The sequence below is a fragment of the Panthera uncia genome, chromosome F2 (assembly GCF_023721935.1).
Source record: "Panthera uncia isolate 11264 chromosome F2, Puncia_PCG_1.0, whole genome shotgun sequence".
Lineage (NCBI taxonomy): Eukaryota > Metazoa > Chordata > Mammalia > Carnivora > Felidae > Panthera > Panthera uncia.
Genome location: NC_064812.1, coordinates 22,309,758 through 22,322,219, shown reverse-complemented (window position 1 = coordinate 22,322,219; position 12,462 = coordinate 22,309,758). Strand labels below are relative to the sequence as shown.

The 12,462-nt window shown below is 38.3% G+C and overlaps 1 protein-coding gene across 1 annotated transcript; it reads left to right on the top strand.

The window, feature by feature from the left end:
* The first annotated feature begins 5,892 nt into the window (after positions 1–5,892).
* Positions 5,893–12,136, top strand: UTP23 (UTP23 small subunit processome component). Its single transcript, XM_049632991.1, has 3 exons — positions 5,893–6,164; positions 10,166–10,340; positions 11,253–12,136. The coding sequence occupies exons 1-3, from the start codon at positions 5,977–5,979 to the stop codon at positions 11,631–11,633; spliced, it is 744 nt and encodes a 247-aa protein (XP_049488948.1). The 5' UTR covers positions 5,893–5,976; the 3' UTR covers positions 11,634–12,136.
* Positions 12,137–12,462: the final 326 nt, after the last annotated feature.

Sequence of the window (12,462 nt, the reverse complement as noted above, 5' to 3'; positions counted from 1 at the left end):
CCCCCTAAAAAAGGTCTTTCTCTTTAGTCTTATTGGAATCAATTTAAATCATATGCTTCCTTCTGTGTACATGTGGAATGAAACTGTGAGCCTATTGTTTGAAGAGCTAAGTGATTTGTTCAGTACTATGAAAGGAACAATAGAAAGGGTAAAGAGAGAGCCAATAAAAAGAAAATAATATTCATTTATACATAAGACCCAGCATGTGGGCATTTTCTGTATGTTTGCTAGAATAATAATTTTAGAAACAACATTTGACTTTCTCATCTCAGTATTTTGATTTATGAATTACCAACTAATATTAAAACAAAGTGATCTAGTATTGAAAACATTTGCACGGATTCTAAGAGTGACTTTTACTTTGTATAATATCATGTAACTAATACCTTGTATTGATGTGATTTAATTATAAATATGAGACTTTGAAATAATATTCTACTGCATTATTGAAAGTTTGTTTAATTTCTTGCCACCAGTAGTTCAGTTTCTGCTGTGAAGTCCTCCTGCTGCTTAAAAATATATACCAAAGCATGAGCAAAATGGTTGTCTTCAGCATTTTGTTTAATGTAAATAAATCGTGTTTTTAGAAAATCCTTTTAATGCCATAATCTGACGTAATTTTTGATCTTTAAACTCCTTTAAGTAACAGTAATAATATTTGTTTACCTAGAGTAATTTTACAAGGATTCATTAATCTAAAATGCTTTGATAAGTTAAAATGAAAGACCCTGTACAATACAAACTTCTCTACCACTTTCAGTTATGATTTAATTAAATTTCAAATGGCAGTTTGTTATGCATCAAAGTAAAACAGTTTGCACATTGCTGCCACTTTTTAACTTTTCCTCCTCTCTACCAGTTTTTGGTTTTACCACTTTCATTAAAATCATTAAACATTTTATAGTAACATCCCAATGTAGAGCACTATTCAGATCTGTTAACGGTAAAAAGTTGAAAATTCCTTTCAATTTAGTTCACATGGCAATATGTGTTCTCTGTATGATTTCATTCAAAGAGACTATTTATTATAGCAAGCAAATTTGCTAGTCTAATTTTATGGCCATCTGATAACCAATGGTGGATACTTCCTGATTACTGTCTGGTTTAAAAATATCCTTGACAAACAGAAATCCCTTGAAACTTTTTTTCTAAGAGACAGTTTCTTTATTGTCATTTACCCTGGAGGGAGAGCTCACTGGTACTAGCTGGGCCAACAGACAGAAATCCTGCTTGCTTGCTTTCATTGACAAGTACGTTGACATTAACATTTCCTTGATATTTCTTGCCCAAGCAGTTGGGGTTCTTCATATTTAACTAACTTTATTCAACAGGAGATTCATCCCACTGACATATCCAGTTCAAATCAAATTGTTTATACTTTCAAAAGAAACAAATGTCAAGATAGCTTTTATAGCAAGTAAAAAGGATTTAATTTATTTTACTTTGGAAAAAGAGTCTACCTTTTACAGAAAATATGAAACTGAGATTTTGAACCTGTTCAAAGAAAGGGTAATTGTATTGGCAAACACTAAGCAACATCAAAGTTTCATCAAAGACATCTGTCAAAAGAAAATTCTGGCAAGTAGTTTTAACTTTATCAGTTAGGAGTGGGTTTGGCTGCATATAAAAGAAACTGAATGTGCCATTGTAGGTTCACCCTCAGGTAAAAAAAAACAACCAATCAACCAAACAACAACAACAACAAAAACATTCTGGTGAGTGGTGTTGGTAATGAGGGAGGCTGTGTATGTGTAAAGGCTGGAGGTATATGGGGAATCTCTGTATTTTCTTTTTAATTTTGTTGTAATCCTACTGCTGCTTTAAAATAAATAAAGTCTCAAAAGTGGGGAAAAAACTTAAAATAATATTTTTTAAACCAAGGTAAAAGTTTGTTTTTCTTCTCATGTAAAACAAGTCCAGACATAGAAAGTCTAGATTTGGAAATGACATAGATTCCTTCCTTTATCTGCTTTCCAGCTTAGCACATAGCCTCCATCCTCCAGGTTACCTCATGGACTAAAATAGGCATCTAGTGTTCCATTCATCACATCCAAATTCCAGAGAGTAGAAAGGAAGAAAGTGGAAAAAAACAAAAGTGCCAATTGCTGAGCCAAGTTGGTGTCTTTTAAACAGCCTTCCCAGAAGGTCTTTGTAACATTTACTCTTATGTAGCCTTGGCTAGAACTTAACCATATGACTATACTTAGCTACACAGAAGGCTGGGAAATAGATTCTTTTCCATGGGCACATTAATGTCCAGAATAAAATCAAATTTCTATTACTAAAAAAAAGAGAGAGAGAGAGAGAGAGAGAGAAGAGATATTGAGTGACAATTCACAGTCTGTGCCACATCATGCTATAAGTGATGATTTTGTGGGGAATGTCAGTCAGCCATTAAAAATAATGAATGAGAACTATGCCAATTGACTTGGGGTGTAGAGGCAGGAAGAATTTCCACAAGGATTGTTGGGTGAGAAAAGCAAAATGTATAGAAGTGACAAAATATGATGCCATGTTTGAATAACATAAGTAGTAAAAATCTCTCCATGTATGTATGCAAATGATGTATAAAGTATATGAATATGGGAAATGGCTGAAAGACAGCAGGTTGTTAGTGCGTTATCTGAGCAAGGAGAGAAGGGATGAATATCTTTGTGTTGTTCCATTGTTGCACTTGTTATAAAAGGCATTTTTGTACTTTGAAAAACATAAAAAATGTTTTAAAAGGAGGAGAGGCCTCTGGATCCAACCTTCAAAACACTGCCTGCCTGCCATGTATGAAAATTCACAGTAAGCAAATCCAGGATGCAGTCTATCATAGGGGATCCTACTGAAGGATTTAGCAGGCCCTCAATACAAACCAGTTTACCTAAGTTGTTTTAAATGATTTATTTAGGGAAATTACCTATTTAGAGCACATGTTAGCTACATAATGTTAGAACATTGTATTCTTTTTGAACTAGTGGGTGTTAACAAATGTTTATAAATATTTAAATATGATTGTAAGGCAGAATAATTTCACAATAGAAATCTCTGTGAATTATCTGGAATACTAACATTTATGAAATTAAACAAAATAACCTTTTTGAATTGTATTTAATGTTTACCTATTTAATTCCATTTAGGCCATGAATCTTTCATGAAAAAGTCTTGTTTGGGAATTAGTCACACCTTGCAAAAATAAATCATTCTGTCAACTTGGCTTCATCAAAATTTCATGAAGAAAAATCTTCAAAATCATGCACAACAAATCGCACTATAAATTATATTTGATCCAGACATAATAAAGAATATGAAGAGCATGAAATAAATAAAGAAAAATAAATTAATTCCCTACCTGAGCTGAATGTCTATTTGGCATGGAAAATGTCCAGTAAAGTGACCTAAGAAAAGAGCTAGTAGCCAGCAGTGCTGAGACGTTTGACCATAAGGTCAAAATTATTTTCAATGGCTATTAAAATTTTTAGCAAAGATATTATAAGAATAATTTAAGATGATATAAGATAATTTAAGAATCTTTACTAGTTCAACAAATAACGGCAATATTTGTCTTGTGCCTAGGTTGTGCCCAAATATTGATGTTCTAATATTAGGTCATTGACCCTCAGACCAGAAAGTGTTCGGTGAACTACCTACTGAAAATATCCTATTGGATGAACAGTGATGCTCTACTACAAACCAATCTTCAGGAACATTAATATGCATAATAATGACTTGGGAAGATTGTAATTAAAGGCAATTCCTTTTAATTTTTTTTTTTAACGTTTATTATTTTTGAGAAAGAAAGAGACAGAGCATGAACGGGGGAGGGTCAGAGAGAGGGAGACACAGAATCCAAAACAGGCTCCAGGCTTGTCAGCACAGAGCCCAACACGAGGCTCGAACTCCTGGAGTGGGTGATCATGACCTGAGCTGAAGTCCGCGGCTTAACCAACTGAACCACCCAGGCGCCCCAGGGCAATTCCTTGTTGAATAGTATCCCTATCCTTCAATACTTGTTCAGAATCAGAAATCGGCATTTTAAACAAGCATCCTAAGAGCTTTTTCTGCATATCCCAGGATTATGTTTTGAGAAACACTGCTGTAGTAGAAAACCCTGTTTTAAAGTTGCTAATCACCATTGTAAACCGTCTTCATGTTTGTGAAATAAGGATCCAGTATGCAAATGGCACTGTCATATACATAGAGCTTGAAAAATAATTATGCTATAGTTTAGTAAGTTAAAAAAAATTGAAAAAATAAAAAACACAAAAAACAACTTGGACTCAAAGCCCTAGTCCTGCACCACATTTTTCTCATTAGTTAACCTTAAAAATCAAACCAGTTACTTTAAGCCCGTTATTTCACCAAGAAAAAAGCATGGTTTTATTCAGCAATAGCAAACAATTACAGTACCAGACAAGTGAGATACACCAAAACCATAGGCAAGTCTGGGGAACAAAGAAGAGGTACTGCTCTTTTATAGATGTAATCTAGAGGTTGGGAAGGCTGATATAAACAAAACGTCCACTGGAGTAAACTGAAAACCTGAAGTATAGTGGCTTCTCATTGGCTAAATTGTGACTGTATCTCATTGGCTGGGCTGTTGGTGGGATTGGATAAGAAAAGTCTTCCTTCCTACTGCTGGGGTAGTAAAGTGGTATCCATCTACAAGGTCTGTCTCTTCTTTGTGGGGTCTGTTATTGAATAAGAGTAGTGGGGTGTGAGAGCTCCCTCTACCCAGCTCCCATCTCCATTATAGTGAGGTTTCCCTTTATTAATTATCATAAGTGAAATATGATCCAATGGAATGGTGGTGGTAGATAAATCTGTCAATCTATTTTTTTAAAATATTTTAATTGTTTTTGCAAGGCTGGGGTGGTATAATTTCTGTGGTGGGAGTATAGCTGGGGTAGGGAGTTGGCATACAGAGATAAAGAGGAATCAACCTGGAAAGCAGTGAGCAATTATACTTAAGAACCATGCATCCAATCCCATAATAACATTTTATAGCTTCCAATTCCTAAATTAATTTTCAGTGAAATAAAAGCAGCCATCTAAGTGATGTGCTGGGAATCAGGACAGGGCACACATTATAGAAATTCTTAGTTCCAATTCCATAAACCTATATCTTCAAATAAAAACCCCAATGCAAATAATACATCTCCATCACTTTGTAAATCAATTTTCTGTGTTGTTTCTTTCTCTCAATAGCCAGAACTAGATCTGGGACAGATTCGAGGACCTGGGACAAAAATGCAAAATTCTATTCTCCCCATTCTCTGATTAGCTTGTTCTGAATTGAAGTGGATGCTTGGCAATTAGCTGCTAGGGAACAAAATTTTCTGATTAACTCTTGATTAACGAAGGGTTAGGCTATCTTCTTTCATAAGTTTGGCTCTCAGTGACAGTAGTTCCTTGGGTGGGGGGTGGGGGGCGGAGATGGGTACTGGTGGGTAGCAAGATCATTTGAACTACAGGCGGCTTTTAACTTCAGTCCTGGCTTCCAGTGACAGTTCTAACACTATAGAACCACGTGCCCTTAGCAAACGTGCCTAACTTCTTTGAGGGAGGGCAACTAGTACAAACCTGCCCATAGTTGTCCAGTATACTCCAATCCCTTTCCTTTCCCCACTTGAAAATTATCAACATTAAAGGGCATAATATATGGTAAATTACTTAGAATAATGCCTGCAGCATATTGAGCTTCAACATTATCGTTGATTATCATCACACTGCCTATCTTTGAGAGGCTGACTGCACGCACGATAACGCAGCAAGCTTGCGCATTGCCGGGAGGGCGAACATCTTAAAGCGCGGACACCAGGAGCGAAGCGCGCCCTCGTCTGAGCGTGGCACAACCACTGGGCGTGCCCAAGAAGTGGGGGCGTTTACTTCCGGGGGCAAAGGGTGCATTATTTCCGGGAGGAGCGGGCAGTAGGGTAAGCGTTTTCTACGGGCTTCTGGTGCCCTGGTCTCGGTCCCGGTAAGCCAGGCATGAAGATCACGAGGCAGAAACACGCCAAGAAGCATCTCGGCTTCTTCCGCAATAACTTCGGAGTCCGCGAGCCGTACCAGATCCTGCTGGACGGTACCTTCTGTCAGGCGGCGCTGCGCGGCCGGATCCAGCTGCGGGAGCAGCTGCCCCGCTACCTCATGGGGGAGACGCAGCTGTGCACCACCAGGTGGGCCCGGCCGGTCCGGGGAGGAGGCCCGGGGATCGTGCGGGTGTGGTAGAGACGAGGCCACGACGTGCAAAACGCTCCACCCACGAGGAGTTGACAGTGAAGTGGAGGCACTGAGGAGGTCAGGCGAGTGTCTACCACGTAGGTAGAAAGTACAGTGCACTGCGAATCTTCGCGTGGTTGGCCCGGCGAATGAGACCCGTGCTTTATGTAGTGCGATCTGGCTTCGAGTCTTGGTCCCAGTCCTGCCAGCTTTGTGGCTTCCGGCAAGTTAATCTCTGTGAGCCTGGGATTTCTCATCTGTAAGGAAAAGACCGTGAACTAATAAGGTTGCTTTAAGGATCAGACGTGTGGAGAGCACTTGCTGGTATCCAAAATCTACCCGCTTCAAGTGGTTGCTCTTATTCGCATAGCTGTTTCTAGTGGAAATGAAAAATTTTCAAGCGTCACAGCTGCCCTGCGAGCTAACATCTCCGAATCCCAGAAAGATAATTCACAGCTCGAGGCTAAGAGGCTTGCCCATGGTCATTTATTTATTGAACTGTCTTTATTAAGTACCAGCCCCATGCCAGGCACGGCTGTAGCCACTGAGGATAACTTGGTGAACAGGACAAACGGCCAACCTTCCGGGCGCGTTTTGACTCGTGCGTGTTGTGACTTCCTCAGCCTGGGAACCTCCCGGGGGTGGGGGTGGGGAGATGGACTCATGGAAGGTTTCATAGAGGAGGTCACTTTTGAGCCCAGACACCTTTCAGTTCTGAGGGGAAGGACTAGTTTGGGTGACAGACGAGAGATAAAGACCTCCTAAATGAAGAAATGGAGTTGTAAAATGCCTGAAAAAGAGATGAGAGCACAGGGTGTAATTGGAAATGACGCTGGGGAAGAAGGGAAATCGAACCTACGACAGGAACTATTAAGAAACTTAAGGGTTTTGGGGTGCCTGGGTGGCTCAGTCGGTTAAGTGTCCGACTTCAGCTCAGGTCACGATCTCGCGGTCCGTGAGTTCGAGCCCTGTGTCGGGCTCTGGGCTGATGGCTCAGAGCCTAGAGCCTGGAGCCTGCTTCCGATTCTGTGTCTCCCTCTCTCTGCCCCTCCCATGTTCATGCTCTGTCTCTCTCTGTCTCAAAAATAAATAAAACGTTAAAAAAAAATTAAAAAAAAAATAAACTTAAGGGTTTTGTTGTTCCCCTTGTAGATTATTTACTTTGAAAAAGTAAAAAAAAAAGGGTGGGAGATGGGCATGGGGGAGGACACTGGTTGGGATGAGCACTGGGTGTTGTGTGGAAACCAACTTGGCAATAAATTATATTTTAAAACAAAGTAAAAAAAGAAAATGTAAATGACCCGTAATACCACCCCGTGACCACTGTTAACGTGCTGTACCATCCATCCAGTTCTTTAGACCTGCACATGCGCACAAAGGAATGGGCTCTACTGGGAATACAATATTATTGGCTTGCTTTTCGCACATATACCGCTCCATGAACTGCTTTCCATAGTCAAGTAGTGCCTCACAATGGTTGTAGGTACCCCACAATTTGTTACCCCTAGCCTTCAGCACTGCCAGACAAGTCCTTAGTTAGCTTGTGCCCCTGAGTTCATCCCTCCTGGCTACATACCACCTGTCCCTTAATCCCTGTGCCATAGAAATACCAACATTTTTAACATGGTGCTGTAACAAAAAAGTCTGGGAAGTACTATATGGAATTATGTTCTGTAGCATTTTTTCCCTAAAGAATTCATTTTAACTTCCAGAATATTTTATTCATACACAACAGTAGACTAGTATAATTAAGTGTGTGTCACCCAGCTCTGGGAATTCTTGAAATGGCCAATCTTGTTTCCCTTATCCACCCTCCCACCTTATTTTATATATATATATATATATATATATATATATATATATATATATATTTTATATATATATTATATATATATATGCTATATATATTATGTACATATATAAAATATATATAATATATATTCTATATATAATATATATACATATGTACTATGCTTATTTTTTTTAATTTTTTTTTTAACGTTTATTTATTTTTGAGACAGAGAGAGAGGGAGACACAGAATCCGAAATAGGCTCCAGGCTCTGAGTGGTCAGCACAGAGCCTGACGCAGGGATGGAACTCACGGACCACGAGATCATGACCTGAGCCGAAGTCGGCTGCTTAACCGACTGAGCCACCCAGGCACCCGTACTATGCTTATTTTAAAGCATAGTATTGTGTCGGTTGTTGGTGTGCATCATGAAGAGATAAATGCTATCAGACCTGATAACTGTCTTTTAGAGAAGCTGATTGTAACAGTGTGAGGGCTGAGTTGGAGAAGCAAGAGGGTGAAGACCGGCGAACTCGTTTTGTGGTTGTCCAATCAAGAAATAATGGGAGCCTAAACTTCAGAGAAGAAAGGCTGGAGCCCAAGGGCTCTACAAAGAGGCATTCCTGAGACAGATACCAACAGCCGATGGGGTAGGGTTATGGGTGAGGAAGAAAAGGTCAGTTAGGATTTCTGACTTACACCCAGGAGCTTCTTGATCTAAATCTTCATGATTTTAGACACGAATTTGAAGAGATGGTGTACATCCGTAGGAAATATCCAGTAAATACATGGGAGTTTGGGCCTGAAACTCCAAAAAGTTCAAAACTGATGAATAGAAAGCAAAATCTCTTTTCTTAAACAAAACTAAATGGATGATAAAGGGAGTGAGGCAAGGTAGAGTCTGGCAAGGGCTGACTGGAGTTTCAGAAATCTTTAAGTAGTTCTCATAATTTTTTATTCTCTTTATTTTTTTCTTTAGTGTGATAGAAGAAGTGCCTGGAGAGCTTATTAAAATGCTGACATTTGACTCCTCAAGAGGTGCAGATTTGGGGATGTGAAAAGGAGTAGAAATTAATAGAGTTTGTTATCTCTGTGTCATTTTGATATGGGTAGTTTATAGCTGACATTTTAAAAAACATTGGCTTATATTAATATGAAAACGCAGAGAGAAAAAGGAAGTTGTGATTGTTATTAAACCGATGACTTAAATTTTTACTTCTCTGTACTGAGAATCGTTTAAAGGTGTACCAATTTGTACTTGAAGTAGAAGCATCTAGCGCTAAGGTTGGGGCAAGGTATCTGTTGTCAACTACTTGGATTCACATTTCGACTCTACCACTTATGAGCTGTGTTTGAGCATGTTACTTGGAATCTCTCAGAGTGAGGTACTCTAAAATAAGGATAACTTTCAAATTAGGTGCCTGATAGGGCTGTTTTGAGATTGAAGCAAGAATTTATGTAAAGAGCAATTAGCATGCTGCCTGACACATAATAAATGCTCAGTAGATTTAACCGTTTTTCCTTCAACTTGGTGTTTGTGTTTTCCAGGTTTTTATTTATTTTTTAAATGTTGATTTATTTTGAGAAAGTGAGGGGAGAGGTATAGAGAGAGAGAGAGAATCCCAAGCAGGCCCCGCGCGCTGTCACCCCACCCCTACGCCCACACCCCGGATATACTGTGAGATCATGACCTGAGCCAAAATCAAGAGTCAGACACTTGGGGCCCCTGGGTGGCGCAGTCGGTTAAGCGTCTGACTTCAGCCAGGTCACGATCTCGCGGTCCGTGAGTTCGAGCCCCGCATCAGGCGCTGGGCTGATGGCTCGGAGCCTGGAGCCTGTTTCCGATTCTGTGTCTCCCTCTCTCTCTGCCCCTCCCCCGTTCATGCTCTGTCTCTCTCTGTCCCAAAAATAAATTAAAAACGTTGAAAAAAAAAATTTAAAAAAAAAAGAGTCAGACACTTAACCAACTGAGCCACCCAGTGCCCCAAATATTTTCCAGGTTTTTAAAGAGTGATACGGCTACCATATGTTTGGGGCCAACACATAACACATTCAGATCGTGATGGTATAGTTTAAATTTCGTAAAAACTGACTTTTTCTATACTTCTGTGAACACTGAAATGTATGTTGTAATTGTGAGCTGCTAATAACATTTTTTTTTTTTTCAGGTGTGTGTTAAAAGAGTTAGAAACTTTGGGAAAAGACTTATATGGGGCAAAACTGATTGCACAAAAATGCCAAGTCCGAAATTGTCCCCATTTCAAGAATCCAGTGAGTGGATCAGAATGTCTGCTCTCCATGGTGGAAGAGGGAAATCCTCATCATTATTTTGTGGCAACACAGGTGATACTGCTTTTAAAATTAGAGTCAATTTTAATCATTTCTGTTTCTATTTCATATGGAGCTGCTTATAATCAGAAAAAATTAGATGGAAGTGGTTTGATAGAATGTTTCAACTTTTTAAAATACAGTCTTTTAAGTTGATTTGCAGTCAATAAAAGCAGTTGTCATGCCATTAGAGAATTTGAGGAGAGAACCTTAAGCATATTGATTTTTCTTCTTAATTACTGAAGTATTTTTTTAATAGTTATTGACAAAAAGATGTGATGATATGTGTCAGCATTCTTGAAGAGAAGTGGAACAAATATTTTACATTCTGTGTTCATCAGTATTTTTGCATGTTCCTGTATTTTATACTAGTTCTCAAAAAGTCGTGTTTTATATTATTTGAAATTGTACCACCAGTATAGAACTGTTTCTGGCTTTTAAAGACCAGGAGGGGAAGGAGAGACTTTCAGGGTTGGTATTAATGAAGAAGTTCACATACATACAGATTTGGTTACATATTCTTTTAGAATTATAAAATCACTAAATTAGATGCAGAGCTGAATCTAGAATCTGAGTCCATGAATTCTTATTTTATTTCTATCCCTTCAACCTCTGAACATTCTTGACCCTTTTTGAAGCATGTCTTAGAGTAGAAAGTGGGGCATTGCCTAACATTCTTACCTTTGTGACAGTTTGTAATTCCTGGTGGTAGAATCTTGATAGATCCAGTGTCACATTGTTGCCACTTATCTCTTTGTGCTCAGATTTCTTGTTTATCTTCCTTTTTTTTAATCATAAAATTTACTCTATTAGTGAGACATACCAATTTGAAAAGTAAAATTTGTGATCTCTTCTATTTTTTCCACTTAAGGCATCTTATTTAATTGACATATTTGAACTGAATAGTGCTATTTTTCTTTTTAATAGGATCAGAATTTGTCTATGAAAGTGAAGAAAAAGCCTGGAGTCCCTCTCATGTTTATTATTCAGAACACTATTGTCTTGGACAAACCTTCTCCCAAAACAATTGCTTTTGTTAAAGCAGTAGAGTCAGGTCAGCTTGTCTCAGTGCACGAGAAACAAAGTATCAAGCAACTCAAAGAAGAAAAGGGTTTAGTGAAAAACCCTGAACAGAGGAGAAAGAAAAAACACAAGAAAGTAAGTGGCCCCAATCCTCTTAGCTGTTTGAAGAAAAAGAAAAGAGCACAGGATACAAAATCATCTGCCTCTGAAAAGAAGAGAAAAAGAAAAAGAATCCGGAATAGATCTACCTCAAAAGTACTTTCTGAAAAGAAGAATGCAGAATGATAATCCTTTGAATACTTTTAAAGACATTTAAATGTGAAAAGTAAATTTCTTTTTAAAACTGTGGAAGTACTTACAATAAAAGACTATTATTTTTGTAAATAAATATTGACTCATAGGCCTTTGCCTAAAATTATTCATAAAAACAACTCAGAGTGGATGGGTTTAGGCATTTTGGAGATTGTTCTTCAATGTAAAAATCTTGTCTTTTTTCTATCTCACCATTGGCCCCGTACCCCCAGGATATGCAAATCATGTAAAAAAATCAAATCATACAAAAGGCTTGTGACAAAGTGGGCGTCCCTTTTCACATTTACAGTGGAACATTCCTCATTCATGTAGTGGTTGTAGAATTTATATTCTCAAATAATATGAATATGGTGCTGTCTTTTGGTCCATCCAGTATTTGACTTTCTACTAGAAAGTGGAAATTTTGCTTACTTGTATTACTCCTTCATTTTTCTAATATATTAATATTTCAATCTTTATACATCTCAAAGTATTTTTTATTATGACTATAAACTTTGTTCACCACTGACCCAAGTAGCATGCTATGATTGAATTTATTTCTTACACTATGTTGTTATTCCAAAGTTTATAATGTCCTCATTTTCTTTTAGCATCTGACTGGGTCTTGCCACATTCTCTAATAACTGTGTTAAAGGAACTTAGAATTTTCTTCTTTTTTTAATGTTTATTTATTTTTGAGAGAGACAGAGCATGTGCGCATGAGTGGGGGAGGGGCAGAGAGAGAGGGAGACACAGAATCTGAAGCAGGTTCCAGGCTCTGAGCTGTCAGCACAGAGCATGACACGTTGCTCGAACCCATGAA